The sequence below is a fragment of the Carlito syrichta genome, unplaced genomic scaffold (assembly GCF_000164805.1).
Source record: "Carlito syrichta isolate Samal-C Ts95f unplaced genomic scaffold, Tarsius_syrichta-2.0.1 Scaffold76471, whole genome shotgun sequence".
Classification (NCBI taxonomy): Eukaryota; Metazoa; Chordata; class Mammalia; order Primates; family Tarsiidae; genus Carlito; species Carlito syrichta.
The window spans coordinates 332,764-357,453 of NW_007020567.1; the positions used below are offsets into that span (position 1 = coordinate 332,764).

The window sequence follows — 24,690 nt, forward strand, 5'->3', positions numbered from 1 at the left end:
TCACATTTCCTCTTGTAGCTCTCCTAAGTCATTAAATCCCTTGGCAATTTGTAGGGATGCAGCTAGAGAAAAAGTAGAATTGCAATCAAGGAAAGCATGATATGATATTTTCTATTAAACAAATATTTATTTGCATTTAATAGAAAGGCAGTGTGCCCATGGCAGCTCCCAGAGATGCGAAGGGGGAATGCAGGGTGCTAGGAGCCTCTAGCTGTTCACAGATTTCCATCAGTTATACCCCTCTTCCTCTCCTCCACCCCCCAACAGGAGCCATCACAAATAAATATACATGCTGAATGCAGACGTTGCGTTTGCTCCGCAGTGCAGCCTCAGCACAACTGCAGAAGCCCTGCTTTCCAAACAGATCGCCAACCTGCTTTCCAAACAGATCACCAACCTCAAACCCTCTATGTGGAAATGATGGACCACCACTGGGGGGGGAGGGGCATGGTTAAGGGCAGTGAATTTGAGAATCGAAATTAGTTTTTCTGGCTCTTACCTGTTTGGATTTAGGCAATGACTTATCCTTTTAGAACTGCAGGCTCCTCCTCATTGTTAAATCAGAGAAATAATACCAACCTTGTGAGATTAGTGGAGAAGGAAATGCCTTACCTCGCTAAGTATAGCGCTAGGCTGGGAAGGAAGCCCTTTCATGGTGAGCCTGTGGAAGTGCAAAGCACTATGTCTTGTCCCTCCACAGATATTCCATGTGGTCCTCCCAACAATCCTGTGAGGTGGGGATTATCGTACAAATGAGAAATCCAGGACTCGGGGGGATTATGGTTTGATCCAGGCCACACATGTGTGAAGTGGTGGAGGAGAATGTGTCTCAGAGAAAGATTTGCTCGGGTTGAAGGAGACAGGGCTGAAAGAGAGTGTTCATGGCGGGAGATGCTTGCTTTCCTTTAGCCTGGGATCTGGTGAAGTCTCCCAGGGGCCTTGAGGCCTCTGCCTGGAAGCAGGGCCATATGAGATGATATAAGATGAGCCTATTCTGGGCTGTGGGATGTTTATGGAATGGAAACTTTCAGAGATACCACAGCAAAGAAAGTGGAAATTTCAGTTTCGTGTGCTAAGAATAAATCTATAGAGAAATGATTTGATATAAGCTGATGAACAGAAAAAAAGAGAGAGAGAGAGAGAGAGAGAGAGTGTGTGTGCGCGCCTGGGGACAGCAGTGTACCCATCTGCTTCTATTATTATTGTTGTTGTTAAGCTAAGAAGAGGATGCTTTCTTCATCCTCCATTCTCCTTTTAGGAGCTCTTCAGGTTGCCTAGACACCTGTGACACACACCACTTCCCACTGTGGCATCTGAATACGCCACAAGGCGCAGAGCTATTCGCTTCTTCTCAGTTTCTGGCTTGATCCTTACCTGGAGCTGCTCCACCACTAGAAGCTGTCAGGAGATCTTGTGGCCCTAACGCAGGAGAATGAGGGAAAGACAGAGTAGGCAAATAGGCCAGAAGGACAAGGAGAGAGGTTTCCAGAAGGAAGAGGAGATAAAGAAATGTGGAGGACAATATTTTTCTCAGAACGAGTTGCAAGGTAAAATGAATGCTGAACATTAAGTGCATAATTTGAGTAATTAACGTTCCAGATGGGAGAACAGTTTTATATTCTTATTCATATTTTCTAAAGGTTCAGAGCCACTCAGTAAACTGTTTCCTGAATTGCTGTCATCACTGGCTTGATCCCAAAGGACCACACATGGCACAACTTCATTTGAGTTTCCAGGTGTCTTTTACATTTTTTAAATAAATGAAATGTTTTGTCTCTTAGGCCAGAATTCCCAACCAGTGTGCCATGAATGGGTTACAGATATGATTAAATTATTGTTCTGCTCAGCCCTTTGGCACAGACCACAATCCCTCCAGGGCTCCTGGGAAAAGGTCTGAACACCCAGCGTGGGTTTGCTGCTGGCCTGACAGCCCTGAGAAAGGTTCTGGTGAAAAAGGTTGAAGAGTACTGGGTTAGCATCTGTGTGTCTTTGGGAGAATCTTTCTTCAGACACAGGTTAACTACATACAAATGCAGTTCCCAGCCAATCCATATCAGAGAAAAAAGATCCAGTTCAGAACTTGCAGCTTCACTGTGTGAAATTTCTCTTGAAGAATGGCCGGGCCTTGGGCAACATCTCCCTTGGGCTCACAGCAGGCTTCAGGGCTCCTCTTTCTCCCTCAACCCCCTTTACACTCTTTTCTTTATTCTTCTTCATAGTTGAACTATTTAACATGATGTTTAAAGGCATGCCTGACTGCCTTGTGGAGATTCAGAGTTGCCATGGCAATGTGGCCTGTTTCTCCAAATTAGGACATATTCCCTGCCCTTTTTTTTTTTTAATGTGCTATGTTTTCTCTCCCATACCATTTCTTTGCTTCTTTACATCCTTCCCTGCCTTTCTCCCCCAGAATGCTAATTTAAGTACCTGTGCCCCGAACGGGAGAGGTCTGCAGGCTAGGGAGCCCCTTCCTGATGTTCTCCCCAACCTCACCCTCCATCACACCGTAGAGGGGTCTGTGTCCCAGGGGCTGCCATTTCAGTAGCCTCCAAAGAGTTCTTTCTGCTAGGTTTGCTCCTGAAGTCCTTTTTTTTTCCTCCTGGATTGGGCTGATAGCAACTGAATTTCGGTTTTACATGAAAACCTTTTGTGAATGGAAATAGGTAAGGAAAAGATAGCTGTGGCTTGGATTTTAAAGATTACGTACCAGAAACTTTTCCCCAGGAACCTGTCCCTTTAGGGGGCACTCACATGGTAATCGAGGGTGTGTGCACTTCAGCTTTTTCTGTGCAACTCATTTTAGGATCCCAGGAAAATGTAAACTTCAGATCAGTAAAGTTGTGTGACCTAAGGGTAAGGACAGAAGCTGGTTAAGGTATTTTAAAAAAAGAAAAGAAACGCTGTGGGATGAAGGTGTTTCTTTCCTTCAGGATTATTTCTGCTCCATAGACTGTAGATAACTCTTCGAGCCTCTTGAATTACTGGCTGTGATAAAAATGGGGAAAGAAAGAGAATGAGAAAAGCAAGGCAGATTTAACTCTCCTTTCGCTCATTTTCATGGCTGGTGCTCGGTCCTTGGCACCCGGAAGCCGATTAGAAGAGGTTCCTTGGGCCCATGCTTAGAGCAGAGACACACAAACTTGAGTGCACTTTGAAATTACCTGGGGAGTTTTAAAAAATATATAGATGTCTGACCTTCCCACAAAGAGTCTGATGTCATTGTGTGGGGTGCAACTTGGGCACCGTCATTTTTTTTTTAATGCTCTTCAGTTTATTCTAATGTACAGCAGAAGTTGAGATTTCCTGGCTTAGACAGCAACTGTTTTGGGAAGGTTGAAATAATGGCTTCCATATGTTTCGCCGTAAGTGGTCATCTCTGAAATCCTTGGAAAAAAGGCACATACTTCTCAGATTTTGTTAATTCAAACCTTCTCTTCCCTGCTTATCACTTTTAGAAAATGCGAGCTCCCTGCCTGTTCCTCATGAAACATGACTGTTTTTTGACCTGTGAAAGGGGTGAAGGGAGAACACCAACACAATTAGCCAGGTAAACAAGACGGAAGCTGACCCAGGGCCAAGCCTCACCGCAGGCCGGCGATGACAAGGTTGGAACCCAGGCAGTGTCAGGGCTGCCAGTGCGAGGGCCAGGAGTGGGAAATCATGCTGTAGCAGTTACAGTTAGGTCGGAATATGACACTCGGTCGTGTGACTGAAAGAAACGTGACAGAGCACTTTGATTTGCTTCTGGAGCTTGACTGAGAGTGGCTGATGGAGCTTCCCATGGAGGGCCTCTTCTAGTGCCAGAAGTTAGCAAATTGACAACTGTGTTTTCACCTTGTTCCTTTTCCTTGCATTTGCCTGTAGGCAGGGTGTATTAAGTATATATACGCAAGAGGTAGCAAGCTTTCAAATTACAGATTTTTGACCATTCAGAAAACATCACTAGAATGATCAACTATTTTTTTTTTTTCCTATGATTTCCATCAGGGAGGAATCCTGGGTGGTAGGAAAGATTTTTGATTCCTGTGCAACCTGTGGCACAATGCAGAAGTTCCTTATCCTCTTGAACCTCATTTCTACATCTGTAAAATGGGGTGGAAATGGGCAGGGGATGGGGATTGCCAAGGCCTCTTAGTTTGTAAGGATTTTGTTTGTTTCTTTCAGTCTCATGTCCGCACCAGCTACTTATTAACGGTTACCTATCAGGTGACGATATGATGGCAGCCTTGTCTTAGACCAGGTTGGGAATTAAGCCAGATTATAGGAAATCCAGAGTGGAGTATCCTGGATTCATTCAGGGAAATCAATCATTACACACATGATTTGTAGCAGAATGCATTCTCAGCTTTGAAAACCAAACTTGAAACTCAGGGAAAAGCTAAGGAGTAGTCAGAAGAAGAAAAAGGCCAAGATTCTGTTGAGATGGAGAAGAAGTTTCAAAGCCCACTGTGCCTGTCCTAAGGCATGCTCTAGGGCATTTATCTTCTCCTGAGGACCAGGCCTGGACCACGGACCCTAGCACTTCTCCTACTTGAGTACTTATAGCTCTCTGGGTAGACAGATTGAAATTGTCAGATTTCTTAATAGTCAGGCATCTTCCAAAACCAAGAGTTAATTCAGCTCTACATCCTCTTCAGTTCAAGGGACCATCACACCATAAGCCAAGCACGGTACTAGGTACTGATCTCAAGAAGCTTACAATCCCAGTAATAACTACAACTCTAGCAACAGCCATTTGTATACCATACAGTATACAAAGCTATTTTTACATTATCCTCTTTGTTCCCCATACTATTTATGCATGATATATTTTATCCATCAGAGTGACAATTTAAAAAAAATTAAAATGCTCAGTGTTGGTGAGAGTATGGGGAAATAGACACTTTCATAAATTCATGATAAAAATACAAATTGGAATGACCTTTGTGGAAGACAGTTTGGCGATAGAAGCCTCAAAAATATGTATGCCCATTACAGCTATTCAACTTATAAAAATTGATCCTATGACAATGCAAAAATATTTATTTGAAAAATGGTCATCATAGTATTATGTATCATTGTGAGCAATTTGAAACATTTTACATGTTCAGTGATGAAGGGCTAGTTAAAATAAACTATGGTGTGGATGATAAGCAACCATTAAAAATCACATTATGTAAGAAAATATTTAATGAAAGGGGAAAATGTCATTTCTATAAATACAGGAAAAAAGCAGGTTGGAATAATAGTCATCAAATATTTATTGAGTGCTTACTGTGTTTGGGACACTGTACGAGACACTGAGAATAGAGTGAATAATCAGACTCACAGACCCCATTTTCTAGAAGGTTATATCTTGTGGGGATGGGAAGTCTATACTCTGGGAACTTTAATCTGGTAGTGGTGTGAGGTGGGGAGTGTACACTCTGGAAAGCTATGCTCAGTGTGGTGTTTGTATTTCAGAGGATGGGAGTAAGATTAGGAGGAGTACATGTTTGTAAATATAAATATGCTATAAAGATAGGAGAATTTAAAACAGATTGACATATAGACAATAAAATCACGTTATTTCTGAATGAAAGTAGCACAGATGATTTAAATGTTCTGTATTTTTTTAATTTTTTAAATTTAAAAAATTTTTAGTTTTTAAATTTTTTTGTGGAGCTGGGGATCTCACTATGTTATTCGGGCTGAACTTGAATTCTTGGCCTTGAACAATCTTGCTAGAATTATAAGCATGAGCCACCACTGTGGCTTCGTATGTTTCCTGTAATTCTTACATTTTCCATAATTAGTATGCTTTATAAAATATGCTCTTATAATAAGAATACATATGTATAAAAAGAAACATAGTTCTGTTTTTTGAGTTGGAGTCTCACTCTGTCACCCAGACTGGAGTGCAGTGGCCACTCCCGGCCACCGCAGCCTCGCCTGCTGGGCTCCGGCGATCCTTCCGCCTCAGCCTTCCGAGTAGCCAGAATTACAGGCGCGCACTACCACGCCCGGCTGATTTTTTGATTTATTGTAGAGATGAGGTCTCGCTGCCCAGGCGGGTCTCGAACCTGCGGGCTCAGGCAATCCACTCACCTCAGCCTCCCAAAGGCGCGGGATTACAGGCTGAGCCACCGAGCCCGGCTAGAAACATAGTTCTTAAGAAAGTTGCTAAATTTTCGTGGATCCCATTTTCATTTGTGAACACCACCTTTCTTAAAATTTAATCCTCTATTTCTCCTGGCTTGCGCCAATAAATAAAAATAAAGTAACAAAAACATACTCCCTCTCCCCCACTGCCTTCTACCACCATGGTGGAAAAAAGCCTCTGCATATAGAAGAATGTATTTTGAAACAGAAACACGAAAGCTTCTCTTGTAAAGGCACAATCTGAAAACTGCACAGTCTGAAAATCTTTTTAACCCTGAAAAGGTTAAAGAACACTAATAAAAAGCACGGTAATGCTTACTGTATGTTTGAAGGGGATCTGCCGATTGTTTCTCTTAAGCCCAGTCAGATTGGTTTTTGCTTCTGGATGTCAGCATACAGTGTTTATAAGAGACTAAAAACATTTCACCAAGGAGGCAACCTGGCCTTGCCTGCTGCAGCAGACAAGGGACCTATGACATTAATCCAGAGGGAATTGTGGGTGGCAGTCACTGGTTCTCTCACATGAGCCTCTTTTTTGCTTTCTCCTATCCTTCCCTGTTCTTAGTGTATTTTCTTTTCTTACTCAATTTCAATCCCTTTCAATCCATCGCATTTATGGAACGTTGCTATGCATTGACATTATGTTGGTCCCACTCTCCATAGCCTTCGGTTTTAGTAACCTCTTCGGTGCTGATATGCCTCTTGGGCCTGAGCTAGCATTGCCAGTGGTCAGAAAGGGTGTTGTTGGCTCCTGACCTAGAAGAGAGGATCACCGGCAACTAGTAAACATTGAGAATTCTGCCGACTTTGTCATTGTCATTTGGGTCAACTTAGAATTCCCTTGTACTGGGTCTATAGAGAATCAGAAAACCAACTTATTGTCTTAGTCCGTTTTGTGCTGCTATAAAGAAATATCTAAGGCTGGGTAATCTATAAAGAAAAGAGTTTTATTTGGCTCAGTTCTGCAGACAAGAAGCATGGTGCCAGCATCTGCTTCTAGTGAGGGCCTCAGGCCGCTACCGCTCAGGGAGGGAGGCAAAGGGGACCTGGTGTGAGCAGAGGTCAGGTGGAGAGAGAGCAGAAGCAAGAGAGATACCAACCAGCTCTGAGGAGGGGGAAACGCTCATGAGAACTAATAATGAGCAAAAACTCACTCATTACCCGAAGGAAGGCGCCAAGCAATTCATGAAGATTTCACCTCCATGACTGAACACCTCCTATTAGGCTTCACCTCCAACGTTAGGGTTTCAACATAAAGTTTGGAAGGTCAAACAGCCAAACTATAGCACCTTCATTTTACAATATATGGCTATGATGGGTGGGCGGCGATGACCATGATGTTACGTGCATTGGGACTCTCCTGCTAGGCCTCATTTTCTCTCCTGTTGAGGAAAAATGATTATTTAAGAAGCGACATTCAGATAGAAATGTTGCCTGTGATTTAAGCCTGCTTTGGTTGGAAACAAATCATGGGTATGCTTGATACTGTCCTTTAGCTTTTTTAGATTGCTCTGTGTGTGTGTATGTGTGTGTGTGTGTGTGTGTGTGTGTGTGTGTGTGTGTGTGAGAGAGAGAGATATGTATTATGTATATATATAAATTATATATATATAAATTATATGGTCTTCTTGCTCTGATTAGGTGTTTTAAAGATAAGCTAATACTTGTGTAAGATAAACTAATGCTTGTGTTTGCTTCAGAGAAGATTAGGGTATTTGTGTTTTCTTCTGCTATATTCTCTGTAGCTTCTCTATGCCTCCCATTTTTATTAATAAATGAAAGAAGCTGGGCTTGGTGGCTCAGCCTGTAATCCCGCGCTCTTGGCAGGCTGAGGTGAGTGGATTGCCTGAGCCCGCGGGTTCGAGACCCATCCGGGCAACTTGGCGAGACCTCATCTCTACAATAAATAAAAAAATCAGCCGAGTGTGGTAGTGCGCACCTGTAGTTCCAACTACTTGGAAGGCTGAGGCGGAAGGATCGACGGAGCCCAGCAGGTCGAGGCTACGGTGGCCAGGAGCGGCCACTGCACTCCAGTCTGGGGGACAGAGTGAGACTCCAACTCAAAAAAAAAAAAAGAAAGAAAAGTTGTCTCTGAGTGTTTGTGCAGGGTCATAAAGTCAGAAGTCATATGTCAAAACCCTTTATTCCTCAAAGTACAAGCATGAATAAGTTAACCTTATTTTTTTTCAGTTTTTGCAATTCCTATACGAATAAGATAGTTTTCTTAGCTGGGTGCTAATGAGTTATAACGCAAGTCACCAAAATAGTATTTATTCAGTAATATAAAAAGTATAAGTTTACTAACTTTATCCTGCTTTTGTTTTGGACTGCTCCCTAGTTATAAACCCTGACCTTAAATACCTCTCTCTGTAAAGTCCCCTGCTTTTGTCATGTATCTTGTATGTGGGAGTCTAAAAGGATTCAGCTGGTTGACAGAATTCAAACGTTTTCTGATGACACAGTGACAGACTTGCCATCTCTGCCTGCCAGATAGTTGGTCTCAGGTGCTTTAAAGAGTGGATTAGAACTGCCACACAGGCTCTTGTCTCGTTCCCCACCTGCTCTCCCACAGCTCACTGCGTCACTTCACTTCTTCACCTTCTTGCAACATATTGGGAAGAGGGGGGAGAGGACACTTTCTTTGCAGTGGCTCCTTTCTTCAATGCAGATAGCTGTCACAGGTACTTCATAGTGTGGGCATTGAGCAACTGTTTTAGTAAAGGTAACCTTCCTGTCCTTTCCTCTGAATTCAGAAATGTCCTTATCGGAGAAAGAAAGAGAAAGGTTTTCTGAAATGTGAACAGGTGAGCTTACCTGTTCTCTTATTCCCATACCTCCCCCTTAGAAATGCACATCGCAGAGAATTCTATCTTAATTTGGATAAAGATAAATCCCAAATATTTCACCAAGACTTAGTAAATATGCATTATTCCTGGATCTTCTCAAACTTAGCTTTTAAGCCAGGACTGCAGATAATAAAGTAGGAGTTAGAGCAAAGAAATAATTATAAAGAGGGGGCAGTAGCAAACTTTAGGGACAGTTTTCTCACCATCTTTTCTCATCAGTTGAGACCACAATTCTATTAATATCTCTGTGATCTGAATTTGTATTTAAAATGAGCAGTATTTAATTCAGCAGATATTAATTGAGTATGTAGTATATGCAGGGACTCTTTAGGTGGTGGTTATTCAGGGATAAATAGACATGTCTCAGGTCTAGGGAAATTTACATTTCCTACTCTGGGGATTAACTTTAAATATAAAGACATAGGTTAAAAGTAAAGAGATTGGCCAGGCTCGGTGGTTCAGCCTGTAATCCCAGTGCTTTGGGGGGCAGAGGTGAATGGATTGCCTGAACCTGTGGGTTCGAGACCCACCGGGGCAACTTGGCGAGACTTTGTCTCTACAATAAATCAAAAATCAGCCGGGACTGCGTGGTAGTGCTCACCTGTAGGTCCGGCAATTGGAAGACTGAGGCAGAAGGATCGTCGGAACCCAGCAGGTCGAGGATGCAGTGACCGGGAGCGTGCCATGGCACCCCAGTCTGGGCAACAGAGTGAGACGTCAACTCAAAAAGAAGAAGAAAAAAAAAAGTGGAGAGATTAATCAACATATGCCATACAAGTGTTAATCAAAAGAAATCTGGATAGGCTATCTTAATGTTAGACAAAAGAGACTTCAGGAAAAGGAATACTACAAGGCATGAAGAAGAATATTTTATTATAAAAAGTGGGCCATAGGGGAATTTATATCTCTACGAGCACACCTCAAGAAAATGGAAGACAAAAAAAAAAAAAAAAAAGTGGACCATTTATTCAAGAATGTGAAACAATCCTAAATGTTTGTTTACTTAAATACAAATATTTCAAGCAAATACTGATAGAAAAAATAATAGAACACATAAAAAAGAGAAATAAACAAAACCACATTTATAGTTGGAGATATCAATGCTTCTCTTTCAGTAATTTATAGAACAAGTATCCAGAGCATAATAAGGATAGAGATGACTTGAAGAACATTATCCACCAACTTCTAGTTTGTATGTTATATTTACCAAGATATTCTGGGCCATAAAATAAGAGATAAAATTTAAGTTGGTTAAAATAATATAAAATGTGTTCTGTGACCACATCAGATTAAACATAACTATGTATGAAAAATACCCAAATTTTGGAAATTAAACAATTAACTTGTAAGTAACTCATGAGTCAAAAAAAGAAACCACAAGAGTCTTCAGACAGTATTTTAGACTGAATTAAAATAAAAGGTCACATTTTAAAATTATACCTAATGCAGTATTTAGTGAGATACTTATAAAATTAAAAGGTAATATTAGAAAAGAAGAAAGATCTACAAATTAGTGATCTAAGTTTCCATCTTATGAATATAGAAAAAGAAGAGCAATGTAAAACCAGAATAAACAGAAGATAAAAACAAAGTTAAGAAGGGAAATCAATGAAATAGGATACAGACAAATGAAAGAGAAAACCAATGAACCCCAAAGCTGGGTGTGAAAAGATCGATATAATTGATAGGCCTCTAGTAAGACTGACTAAAAATTAGATATAAAACATAAATTATCAGTATTGGGCATGAAAGAAGGACACCACTATAGATTATACAGAAATTTAAAAGCTAAAAAAAGTATAGTATAACTACATTTATGCCAATAAATTTGTCAACTTAGGTAAATGGACAAATTCCCTAAGAGTCACAAAATTACTAAAACTCACTCAAGAAGAAAAAAATAGCATACATCATTCTTTATCTATCAAAGAAAGTGAATTCCTAGGTAAAATCTTTCTTACAATGATAATGCAAGGCCCACATGGTTTCACTGGTAGCTAATGTATGAAGAAAGAGTAATACAAATTCTACACAATCTCTTCCAGGATAAGAGGAGAAAATATTTTCTAGCTCTTAATCAGTATTCCCTTGGTACCTGTAAATGACAACATATTACAAAAAACTATATACCAATATTCCTCATGAACACAGAAGCAAACGTCTTCAACAAAATATTAGTGAGTAGAAATCTAGCAAGATATAAAAAGGAAAATCAAGCATGTCCAAAGGTGTTTATTTCAGTATTGCTATGTTGGTTTTAACATTTGAAAGTCAATCAGTGTAATTCACCATTATTAATAGAAAAAAAAGAGAGAAAATCATATGATCACTTCAATAGATGCATGAAAACAATTTTTAAAAATTCAACACTTATTTGTGGTAAAAACGCTCTCAATGAACTAAAGATAGATGGAGGCTTCTTAACCTGATAAAGATATTTATGAAAAATCTATTAGTGACATCATACTTAATTATGAAAGACTGAACACTTTTCCTCTAAGATTGAGAACAAGGCTCAGATGTCTGCCTTTATTGCTTCTACTCAGCATTATATTAGGGGGTTGTAGCATATGGAATAAGGTATTCAAAAGATAACTATCTTCTTTCACATATGCCATAAACTTCTATGTAAAAAATTCTAAAGAATTTACATAAAATCACTAGAACTTATGGGAATTCAGGAGAGTCACAGGATACAAAGTCAAAATTTAAAAATCAATTGCATTTTTATGTACTAGCAGAGAATAATTATAAATTTTAAAACACTTAAATAAAATACTATTATACAGTAGCATCAAAACCATGAAATATTTAGGGACAAATATAACAAAATATATTCAAGACCTTTGCATTGAAAACTATGAAACATTGGTGAGAAAAATGAAAGACTTAAGTAAATGGAAAGATATACTATGCTCATGGATCAAAAGAATCAGTATTTAAAGATTTTAGTTCTTTTTACCTTCATCTTTAGATTCATCTTAATCTCAGTAAAACTTCTAGTGAGTTTTAGGGGAAGAGAAGAGTAGAAATTGATATCATAAAATGTTTATGAAAATGCAAAGGACCTAGAATAGTCACTACAGTTTTGAAAAATAACAAAAATCAGGGGTCTTAGACCACTTTATTTACAACTTACTGTAAAGCTACAGTAACAAAGACAATGTGGTATTGGCCTGAAGATAAACATGTCGATCAATGGAACAGAAAGGGGCTAAGAGAGAGACTTATACTTAGGTGTTCAATTGCTTTTCAATAAAGATGACAGAGTAATTCAATGGAGAAAAAAGACTTTTCATTAAACTATATTGAAACATTTCAATATCAGCATAGAAAATAGAAAATGATCCTCAACCCTTAGAAATATGAATATGTTTAAGAAATTGAAACTAAGAATTGTAGATCATATAGTTTGGAAGTCATTTATATAAGAAAGATTAGAACTGCAGTCATCAAATCAATAATCAAAGAAAAGGCTTTGTCCCAACTTTTATCTGATTCTATCTTAATTACTTGTCTTCATGGGCACACTTCATTTTACTGAATAAATTATAGGTGTATGAACTGTGTTTTGTACGTATTTCTAACCCAGACACCCATATTCCAGTGCCTGATACATTTATATCTTTGACTACTGCTTAACTGAGAAGGTAGAACTACTTTATAGATAGCTTTCAGAATCTCTTAGATTGTTCAGCTTCTCTTGACCAAATATATTAAAAGAGTGTACCATTATTTGTAACCAAATATTTTACAAATGTGATTCCATAATTTCTACAGAGTAGCTGGGCTCGGTGGCCCAGCCTGTAATCCCACGCCTTTGGGAGGCTGAGGTGAGTGGATTGCCTGAGCCCGCGGGTTTGAGACCCGCCTGGGCAGCGAGACCTCATCTCTACAATAAATAAAAAAAAATCAGCCGGGCATGGTAGCGCAGGCCTGTAATTCCGGCTACGCGGAAGGCTGAGGCGGAAGGATTGCCGGAGCCCAGCAGGTAGAGGCTGCGGTGGCCGGGAGCGGCCACTGCACTCCAGTCTGGGCGACAGAGTGAGACTCCAACTCAAAAAAAAAAAAAAAATTTTCTACGGAGTTATCACCTTCTTTTTGCACATCCAAATTTCTCTTGAAGCTCTTGTGTTAAAAATTTCATAAAGCTTTAAGCCCGGTCATTTAAGAAATAATTATAGTATAGAGGCAGCAAAGAAAATTAAATTATTTTGAATTTCACCTGATTTTTATTGGACTTGTTACCTTATATATATTAGAATTAGGATATATTTCATGGCTTGGATTGAGAATATTTATGGCACGCTCCTTACTACTTCATTACCTCCCATATTTATTCTATGTAGTGAGAAAGTAATGTTTAGAAGTCTGAAAACCTCCAGGAAATATACAAAATATACACACACACACACACATGCACGCACATTTTAAGAAGGGAAAAAACGGTATTAAACTGTATTAAAATTTTGTAATACTCAATATATACTGATAACAAAAGATGACAAGTCACATTTGACTTCTGCAATTACAGGAGGTGCCCAAAGTGTTTACTTCCAGTTCTCAGAAACTTCTGATTATTGCCAACTACTGCAGGAGCTGTTGCTGTGAGAGGCCTCTCAGATCTTCCCTTGTGCACCTCACACACAGTATCGTGTCTCAAACTTATCACTAATGCATGCAACTGTTAGGCATATTGGAGGTCGTTGTACTTCCACTATGTTCTCGAATTTCAAATACCACTTCAAAATGGTCTTGCACTCCCTGAACCAGTCCTTCCGCCATTTTCTTTGACTATCCTGCCTGTCGCATGGTGGCACTAGCATTCATTTAATTAAAGCCATCTTTTGAGCAAACATCATACTACACATTGCTACTGTAATTCAATTCAACTTCGAAAAGTGATACATAGATAACATCACTTAAAATGTGTATACATTTTTCTTGGCACCCCAGTATTTTCTTCATTTTAAGTTTGGTTCGTAAATAAATAATAATAACAACAACAACAACAACAACAACAAATCTGACCCTGGATAGAATGGCAGTCTTGAAATTCTTGTGAATTTAGTAGTTCACTAGAGAGTTACCTGTTTGGCTGTATCTTATATCCCATGTATGACACCAAGAGAACATTTCACAGTGCCTGCTACTAAATTTTCCTAAATGACCAAAAGATCAAGGTTACTACACAGGGTTAGATTGATCCCAGGTAAATGGTAAAATGAGGAACATTTGTTTTATGTTGCTTCCTATATCTTTTTATGTGGCACCTTCCTTCCTTTCTGTCTTCTGCCTTCTTCTTCCCTTTTTTTTTTTTTTTTTGAATTGGAGTCTCAGTCGCCCAGACTAGAGTGCAGTGGCTGCTTCCAGCCACCGCAGCCTCGACCTGCTGGGCTCCAGCGATCCTTCCACCTCAGCCTTCCAAGTAGCTGGAACTACAGGCACGCGCTACCACGCTCGGCTAATTTTTTTGATTTATTGTAGAGATGAGGTCTCGCCAAGTTGCCCAGGCAGGTCTCGAACCCGCGGGCTCAGGCAATCCACTCACCTCGGCCTCCCAAAGCACGGGATTACAGGCTGAGCCACCTAGCCCGGCCTCTTCTTCCCTTTCTATTCCTCAACTAGCCATTAACTAATCCCTATTAACAAGAAACTGGTCATTAGGTTAGCCTTTGTTTATGTTATATCTTTCAAATATCTGCATTTTTAACAACAGCCACTTAAAGGCAAGGAGATGCATTTCAGAGGTCCATTTGGGGTCCAGGAATTTCCTTCTCCAAATATATGGTGTGTGTAAGTATATCTGAGGATTGAATAGAGCCCTCCATCCTGGGACCCACCTTTACTCCATTGCTTGATTTCAGAGGATGAGAATGACTTTGCCTGAGGAGTTGGAGAATCTCTATGTAAAAAATGACATTTGAGCTGGGACCTGAACAATCAATGAGATTTTCTAGTTGGAAGGTGATTTAGAGCAGGGGACAGAGGGAATAAACAGGAGCAGTGAGAAAGCATTAGAAAAAAAATGAAACAATAGCATGAAGAGAGGTACAGGAGTGGAAAAGCAGGGGGTATTTTAGGGACATCAAGTAGTTCTGGGTAAATGGGGCAAGCATTGCATGGTAGAAAGTGGAAAGAAAAATATGAAAGAAGACAAGTTGGGGCAGATTGTGAAGGGCCATGTATGTTATTCAAAGGAATTTGATCCTCATCCTGTAGGCAGTGGAATTTAAAAGGGGAAGAACCAAATTCCTATTATAGAAAGCTCTTCTTGGTAGTAGTGTGGAGGGTGGATTTCTGTGGGCAGGGAGACTAGTTACCAGGTGGTTACAGCAATCCAGCCAAGAGATAGCACAGGCACAGCTGCGGCAATAAAGAGGGACTGGCTTTTAGAGAGTTAAAAGAGAGCAAGGATAGTATTTAGTGACCAAGTTCTCCCTCATCCCAGTTGATTTATTCATTAATTCAATCAACATTGATCTGGTTCCCTAATGTAGGCCAAATTGTGTGAAATTCTTGAAAAATAAATAGGACATTGCAAAAAATTCTTGAAAACTAAATGGGACATGGCTCCTTCTTATAACATCAAAGTTTAATAAGGAAATTGGCATTTAACAATTTAAATGCAATGCAATGTGTACAATGGTAAGTGGTAAGCAATGTGTGCCATCAGAATATATTTTAAAAACGTTTCTAAGAAGTTCCATGAGAGTAGATTCAGTCTTTTACTCACTGCTGTATCTCTAGCATTTAGTTGACTTGGGGGAACTACTAGATGCTTAATAAATAATTATTGAATAAATATATGACCTTGGGTGTATAGATATATGGGTGGGGAAATGACACCTTCTTCCCCACTTTATTGTAGGCCAGGGAAGGGCCTTGTCTCTTGGTTTTGAAAACGAAAAGGTCAAAACACATAAGGTGGTATAGAGGTTAGGATGGTACAAGGTCTTTGGCTATAGATCTAGTTTCTTTTCTTTTGGGGACTTATGTGGTCTATACTGGGGGCTGTAAGCCTCTGAGAACTAGGTAGCAAGAGGAGGTTTGGAATAGCTGTTTGTTTCCTTTTTGGTATCCCTTGGAATTCGGTAAAGTCTTTTGAAAAATCCTAGTTTAGCCGGGCTCGGTGGCTCAGCCTGTAATCCCGTGCCTTGGGAGGCTGAGGTGAGTGAATTACCTGAACCCGCGGGTTCGTGATCCGCCTAGGCAACTTGGCGAGCCCTCATCTCTACAATAAATCAAAAAATTAGCAGGGTGTGGTAATGCACGCCTGTAGTTCCAGCTACTTGGAAGGCTGAGGCAGAAGGATAGCTGGAGCCCAGCAGGTCGAGGTTGCGGTGGCCGGGAGCGGCCACTGCACTCCAGTCTGAGCGACAGAGTGAGACTCCAACTCAAAAAAAGAAAAAGAAAAAAGAAAAATCCTAGCTTAATATATCAGAGATAAGGGAAACTCAGGGAGAGGCTTAGTCCAAACTTGGTCAGAGATCAAGGACAGTAGTATCCATCCAGAGTCAGAAATCAAGTGGGAGAATCCTGTGAAGAAGGCAAAACCTCAGCTTAGGAAATTTAGGCTGGTTATTGGTTGTTCCTGTTCACCTGAAGAGTCTCCATTTAAGTGTCGACCCTGGAAGTTCTAGATTTCATTTTATTATTGAAGGTTGACCAAGTCCACAATCTTTGAATTGCAACTCTGAAATCCAATAAATTCTGAAAACTAAGGCATTTTTTTGTAGTTTACTGAATGCTAAAACCTGATCTAATATGAATTCATTTGGCAGAAAAATCTGATGTAAAGTATGCAAAGCTATTTATAGTCTTAGTTTAATCTCAAAAGTGCTCATATTTTTATGTTTTGTGGGAGAAATATTTATGTGTTTGATTACAGGGTCTTGCTGCAGACACCCCTAGGATAGTGCTAGATAATATTTGGTAAATACATCCTATTGCAGTTTTAAAATCTCAAAATTTTTGAATTATAAAACATATCCTGTGCTTTGGATCTTAAAGAATGGTGAATTTATATTTTCTTTTAGGGATTAGTAAGGGCTTTTGGACAAAGTGTGAGTTGACTCTTAAAGATGAATAGGGGTATTTGTCCGTGTTTTAGTTTTCTAGGGCTGTTATAATAAAATACTACAGACTGGGTAACTTAAACAATAGAAATATATTTTCTCCAAGTTTGGGAGGCTAGTAGTCTAAGGTCAAGCTGCTAGCAGATATGATTTCTCCTGAAGCCTCTCTCCTTGACTTGAAGATGGCCACCTTCTCACTGAGTCCTCACATGGTCTTTCTTCTATGTGCATATGTCCTGGTGCCTCTTTGTGTGTCCAGGTTTCTTCTTCTTATAGACATCAGTCAGATTAGATTAGGTCTCATTCTAATGGCCTCACTTTAACTTAATCACCTTGTTAAGGGTCTTGGCTCCAAAAACAGTCATATTCTGAGGGCCTGTGGGTTTAGGACTTCAACATGGGAATTTGGAGGGATGCATTTCAGCCTGTAAAGTTTCCATGGGGTGTTTGGAAATCTGTGAACGTTTTCTTTAGAGATAACATGACTCTGGAGCATTATTCTCACTTACTTGGCAGAACCGGGACTACTACGCAGCCAGTAGTGTGAAAACTCTACATGATAAAGAATTGTCTGCTCAAAAGGCCACCAACTCTTCTGGTGTGAAACATGGAGTGAAGATTCGAAGAAAGGCTTAGACCAGACCCTGCGATAGGCCCATCATGATGAGTCTGTCTTTGGTGGAAAGTTGAGGGCTGACAATCTTAAGGTCATGAATGTTCTTTTCTTAAAACTGCTTTCTGTTCTCTCCTCTTTACTCACCTTTTAGTTGGTTTCCTCAAGCAGCATTCCCGGACTTTGTGAAGCAGGTGAAATGAACAGATGGATTTAACTATATAAAACTTGGATTGGAGTTTTGGCTCCCCAGTCTCGAAGAATCATGAGAAATTTGTACTTTCTCCGTTTCCCCAACTCACCTGTGACTCTTGGACTGAAATAACACCACTTTAAAAAAATAAATCCTGCCTTGCCTCTAGGCTTGCTGTGGTATGAAATAGAATTGCATTCAGAGCTTAGCATAGGTGCTCAAACAACCAGGGCATGAATTAGTACCCAGAAATGTGCCTCTGGCATGTGTGGGCTCTAACTTCTTCCTGGAATGGCCTTTGGTTCTAGCATGTCCCCTTTTCTTTCCCACTGGGCCCCTGACTCCTTCCTTCCCTGTGGTAAAAACGAAGCGAGAGTGACAATTCAGTCCTTTTCACGTTTAGAACATTGAAATGCCTTGCAAATATAACATGTATTAGAGCTGGAATAGGTTGTTAATTAAATTATAAATAAATGTATCACATAAATGCTAAGACTATCAACAAAATGAGCCTATTTCATAGACATTCACTGCCCAGACAGTACTCCATTTATGATTTCTTGAGTCATGCTGAATTATTCAGTCCTCTTTTTACAATTTCAACATCTAGGAGAAACAAAAAACTGTAACAATTGCCACTACATAAATAAAAATGAATAATTCAGAGCTCCCATCTTATTATACTCCCCCTTGTCTAACTCTTACTGATCTTGACTTTGCTTTTCATTTCATAGCACTCAGTGAGGTGGGCAGAGGAGAACTTTCAGGTATAGAAATAAAGCAGAGAGCATTTTAGTCATTTACCCCAGAAGTACCATTCCTGAACTGCTGAAAACCTGTGACCTGACTTCAATCCCCTTTGCATATATATATGGGCTCTCTCTAATCTCTATTCATCATTGGATTATTCTCAAGAGGTTTAAAAAATTGCAACTTTGTTCCAGTTAGCAGTTTTTAAAACTTTCCTCAATTGTGTTTCCTCTCAACAATTTTACCAGCAACTATCGCTTCAGGTTCTTCTCAGGTGTGATGATGCTTTTAGGCTTCTGTGCATTACGTATGTGCAGGATCAACGTCCCAAGTTCATTTTTTCAAGTGGGGGAAGAGCTGAAAACAGGAATGGAATTCTAAGGGTCCCAGTTGCAATCCCTTGGCTGGTGTGTGGGCTGTGCTGCTGGGCCAGGAACCTTTCTGATACGTCCTGTCAAGTTCTCGAGCATCTGCTGACTAACAGGCTTCCTGACCTTTGATTTGCTCCCGGTCAGTGGGCATTGCTCCAGCACGGCTGGAGCACATGGTGTAGAGCCAGATTCCGGACCAGTGCACCTCTGGCTGACTGTCACTCACCCCTTTGGAGCCATCAGAGAAAGAGACCTGAGGGATACAAAGCTAGGTAGAGAGCCCATACTTCCTTCTGTTGGAATTTTCTACCAGATTCTGGAAGAACATTTCCCAACCTTTATTCCACTTTCAAAATCACGACCAAGGGATAGAAAGTGGGAAAAAAATATTCCTACCAAGCCCTCAACTGGCCACAATTTGCAAAGATTAGAGGGGAGTCTCTCCTAGGCCCTAGCAGTTAATGAAATCCTTCATAGTTGTGTGCTGGCATTGCAGGCAGACAAAAGAAAATAAAGGAACCTAATTCGTGGGATTAGTAAACCCAGACCATTAATATACTAGTTGGCAAGATTTATACTTTTGCAGGTTCAAGTGCAAGGTTTTGGGCCTTTAGGTTTTTATTTTTCTCTTCTTTACCACCATCTCTATACCCTCAATAAAGGAGGAAGAAACATTGGAATCCTTTCCTCCTTTTTTGCGGACATTAATGTTTATTAAGATGGCCAGGTAAATGTCTGCACACTTTTCAACACACTCTTTAATCATTTGTGAGGGGGTTGGGGGCATGTGATATGGAGGTGGGTGTTGGAGCGATGCTTCAGTTTCAGAAGGCCTGGAGGCACAGAGTCACAGAGAGTTGTTTCCATGGCAGTGCTATGGAAACCAGGTTCTGCCGCTCACTCCTTCCCAGAGTAGAATTTCCATGCTTCATATAGCTTGGGCTCCAAAAAAGCTTGCTGGCATCTTCTCCAAATTGTGACTTTATCATTGTAACCTCATTGTAACCTATTGTTCTGGCCACTTATAAGTGGTGGTGGTGGGGGGAATGGAAAACCATAGGCGGAATTGAGTCCAAAACACTGTGCATTTTCCAGAAGGATGGAGAGAATAGTTAGTTTCATTGTACATCAACTGTCATTTCCATAAGTGTGCACTTTTCTCTGTCCCATTTTATAGCATTATTAAATCCTGTAGTATTATAGATGTCAGTTTCTTGCACCTATTTTTTTTTTTCTTAATCCGTTGAACTAGAAGTGCAGTATCTGTTCCTTTAGAAACTTGTCATCTCTTATATCTAGTCACACATGAAGGGTCTCACCCTTCGTATGACTTGTCTGTGGTGCTGTTTTTCACACACGGGCACCAGACGAAAGGTCATGGATGAATCACTGTAAGTTTTTTGTCATTCTGCAAATATCTCTCAAGTATACACCCTCTGTCAGTGGGTTTGTGGCATCATTTCATACATGAGAAACTGCAGATGTGTGTGTGTATGTGTGTGTGTGTGTGTGTGTGTGTGTGTGTGTGCGCGCGCACACATGTGCACGAGTGTTGATTCTTGTGACGTGGGAATGTTGACTTACACTTGCAGTTAACATCTACTTGTGTTCTTTTAATGGAAAGATTGTTGTGTAAGGAATGACGTCAAATGAAGCCCATGAATATAAGAACCAAAAGAAAAAATGCTAAAGTCTACAGGCACATTTTTAGAATGGGAGAAATAAAATACATGAGCATTTTAACCCCACCTTTCCACTTCAAAGATAGGCATAATGGACTTTTCTGAAATCAGGCAATGTTTTTGCAGTAAAAGCTTATTTTGTTATACTTTAAAAACTGGCAATCTTTTTTCGACTTTTCTGGTTCTTGTATTGCACAGAAACATTCCCAAAGGCCCTTTATTAGAATGTGAATATATCTCTTCAATATTCTCTTCAAATTTCTCTAGTACATATCCTCAAACCTCCCTTCTCTAATGATTCCATTTCCCTCCTCAATAAACAACCCACCTTTTATTATTTTTTAATCATTTTCTGCTCAAGGAATTTGTGAATCCCTGGATACTCAGTGATTGTTTTATTGTTATGCTGTCAGAAGTCCTTATATTTTTTTAATGGTCTGTTCTGAATTGCTAAATTCAGAGCTAAAACAAATTCCTGTCCTGTGTTTTTCTTTTGAGAGGTTTTTGCCTCATGGCTTAATCTCAATACCAGTATACTGATTTGATCTGAGGAAACGCACTTTGAGTACTGCTTAAACATTTGCTACCTGCCTGACTTTGTCACTCATTTATTCATCTAATATTTTAGTCATCTATTCTTTCATTCATTCAACTCCGGATAGTTTCTATGTACATAGCACCGTGCTGTGTATAAGTCATAACCAAGAAGCTTATGATACATTATATAAAAATTGAGCCATATGAGATTGCTGCTGTTGTACTGTTTTTTACCTATAAAATGGCAATTACACATGTTTTAACCTAAGATAAAGGTACAATGTAAACAAAATCTAGAAACACAAGATTGACATTGAAAGATAGATTTTAAAAATCCAAGAGAGAAAAGGAAGAGTTGAAAATAACCATCACAGATGGGAGCAGCTAGAAAATAAAAACTTAGGCCCTTTTGCTAGTACTGTAAAATTTCCATGGTGACCAATACAATAGCCACTAGACACGTGACTTTTCAATTTTCAACTTACATGAGCTCAAATTAAATAAAATTAAAAATTAAATTTACAGTATTATGGGCTGCGTTTCAAATGCTGAAAAGCCATGTGTGACTATTGACTGTTATAGTGGACCGCACCCGTATAAAATATTTTTATCATTGCTGGAAGTTCTATTGGATAGCATGAGGAACTTGATCATGAAAGAAAAAATAGGTTAAGGGAGCTTAAACTTCTATGAAAATCTGTAATGGTACAGAAAAGGTTTAGTTACTTGGGGGCAACTCTGCATTCACTGAAATGCAATGGTTTTCTTTGGTACTGAGCCTTGTGGCTGTTTTGTGAGTGGCTCAGTGAAATTTGTCACAAAGCTCATAACATACAAAATAAGCAGTACCCTAAAAAAAAAGCAACAATAAACAAACCAACACTTGCCTTGTGGCGATCCTCTCCTTTGCTGGCCATCTAGCCAATGCTAATGGCTAAATGTAACATTTGAGATCTGACCTGGCTTTCTTCATGCTTTATGGCCCCTCTAGCTGAGAGTTAGTGCACGCTGAGGAATACAAGAAAAGCTATCATTTGTCTGCCTTCACATCTTTTGAAAGAGTTTTATACATTACGCATTAAGTTCCTAAATCTAAACACTTTCCAGGTTCCCTGGAAATCTGAACATTTAATACCAACTCTAAATCTCTGCTCTTTTCTTCCTTTTGACTTTTTGCCTATGGTAACTTTCCCGTTTCCTTCAAAAGGAATCATTTTGGGGACTCCTCAGTGGTGACACATTTATCATTTTCACCTCTGAGTGAAACCCTATGTTGATCTGAAGACTCAGCTGGCGGTGCGTGAAAACAGATGTGCACAGAGGCGTACACACTGTTAGTCTTGCGATGTTCAAATTTCTCCGAAGTGAGCCTGTTTATCCTAACTAAAGCAAGGCCAAGATATAAAGAAAACAACTCGAGATGAGTAATTTTTGTCATCTGTTTTGTGAGATTGGACACACCTTTATTGCTGTGATTGGACTCTAAAAAGGAATGAGTTCTAAATTGTTCATTATTTGGAGTCCATATTTTATTGAATGAATTAGCACTTTGGAATGAGGCAGGCTTGGGTCTCAATACTGTATAAATGACCTTTGGCCTCTGACTTTCTGACCTTCAGAACCTTGAGGAATGATCATTTGGAGGAAATGAGAATATATGGAAAGCACTGGCACATAGTAGGTGCTCATTCATGTTAGCTGTTATAATTTCTGTTATTTTGATGCTACGGCTGCTCTTCTTGTTATTGCTGCCACTAAATAGTTTATCCTCATCCTGTTTCTAATTCTTGGTACCCAGAGTCCCAGAAATGTAGTAATGTTTAAGATTTACAATATTCTCATGTGCTTTCTTTGCCATCTGTTTTCCATTTTTGCATCACTCTTATGCTGCCCTTGTATCGTAATTCTGATACTCAGCCCTCAAACTAATGACTCTGGATGGCTTTATTCCTTGGTCTTTACTTTTTAGACAAAATTTTCAGTTTTACATAAAATTTCCCCAAACTCCCCAAATACTTTTACAATTATTATTGTAAGTAATAATAATGCCTGGATACCAGTTTGCCATACTGAATGAAATCTTTTTACTGATATCTACAGTTGTCACTTTGAGGTCAAGTCCATTATCTTTCCATTTCCAATGCAAATGGTTTTCATGGTTTTAAATATCTTGTGTCTATAATAGACGTCTTGATCAACATGTTTGATCTTACCATTCATTTTAAAATTTCTTTTTCTTGCTTTCATTTCTTTCAGATATTATGATCTAATCTCATGCAGCTTCCTCAGATTTAATAGAGTAAAAACTCTGGTTCTTTTTTATTCATTGGCAGTGTTTATTTGTTGGATGATATATTATTCTTCCTTTATTCAATGCAAGGAACTATAGCAGAATTTTGCTCATGGAAAATGTTCAAAGTTGAAATAGATTAGGAAGAATGAAAATATGTATGTATATACACAGATGAAAATAGAGGGTAAGGTGAATAAGTGGTGGGAAATGCTAATACAATAGGCAAATAAAATTCAGTTCAAATGCTTGGTCCCAGAAGTTATTTCAGTCAACACTTTGATACAAATTTTTTCCCCCCACATAGATGAAAAGCATCCATTTTTTGTAGTTTCTACATTTTCTTGCAGTGTCTACTGCATTTTCTTGCAATTTCTTCTATTGGGCATATAGCTAGAAGTTGTGCCGCACAGTATTTTGTATATAGTTTGGGGCTTAGACATATTAGTTCAATCCATTTTTATAGACATTGGAGTGATTGTTTAACTGGAAACTTTAATTCTGTGTATGAATATCAATATATTTTAAGAGTCACAGAATATATGCACTTTTTCCCTTTGAGACTTCTATAAGATTGTGGCCATGAGTCATGGAGTCCTTTGAAAAATCTAACAAAAGCTATAGACTCCCCCTTTTCAGAAAAGTATACACTTACCAAATTCTGCATGTAGTTTCAGGGAAATCATGGATCCCTTGAGGCCCATTCATAAAGCCCAAACTTAGTATGTCTATTCCACGTTCATATATTTCCCTTATGTCACCTCCATTTCTGATCTCCATTAAAAGATGACCTCTGTGTCCAATTCCAAGCCAGAAACTTTAGTGTCATTCTCCACTCTCTGCTCTTTAATCAGGCCAGTGTTTTAGTTGCCAGATCCTGCAGCTTCATATATTAAGCACAGAGTATTCTACTTTATGAAGGAAAATGCCTGGTGTAGCCCCCAGGTAAGTAATAGTGTATAGAATGTCATTGTACTGGCATAGGGAAGACCTTTCTTAATGTTTCTGTGGTGATCATGACCATATTTTTTTACAAGACTAGGTCATCTGTAAATAGGTCCTGTCCTTTGCAGGATGGGAATAGGGAAACAGAGAGTTTGATTGTCATACTGTTAAGTCTATTTTGGCATCTTCCTTATTATCCCCTTCGTACTATTTCTTCATGTATAATGTCCATTTCGCTGAAGTGAGGCCTCTGTTTCTGGCTAGG

At 39.4% G+C, this 24,690-nt stretch overlaps 1 protein-coding gene across 1 annotated transcript in view; it reads left to right on the forward strand.

The window, feature by feature from the left end:
• Positions 1-17,680, forward strand: part of LOC103256020 (glutamate receptor ionotropic, NMDA 2B-like) — a 169,006-nt gene extending 151,326 nt beyond the window's left edge. The window contains exons 5-6 of the mRNA XM_021710264.1: positions 1,848-1,971; positions 17,561-17,680. Of these exons, the coding sequence (XP_021565939.1) occupies positions 1,848-1,971; positions 17,561-17,680 (244 nt within the window). The remainder of the gene's footprint in view (positions 1-1,847; positions 1,972-17,560) is intronic.
• Positions 17,681-24,690: the final 7,010 nt, after the last annotated feature.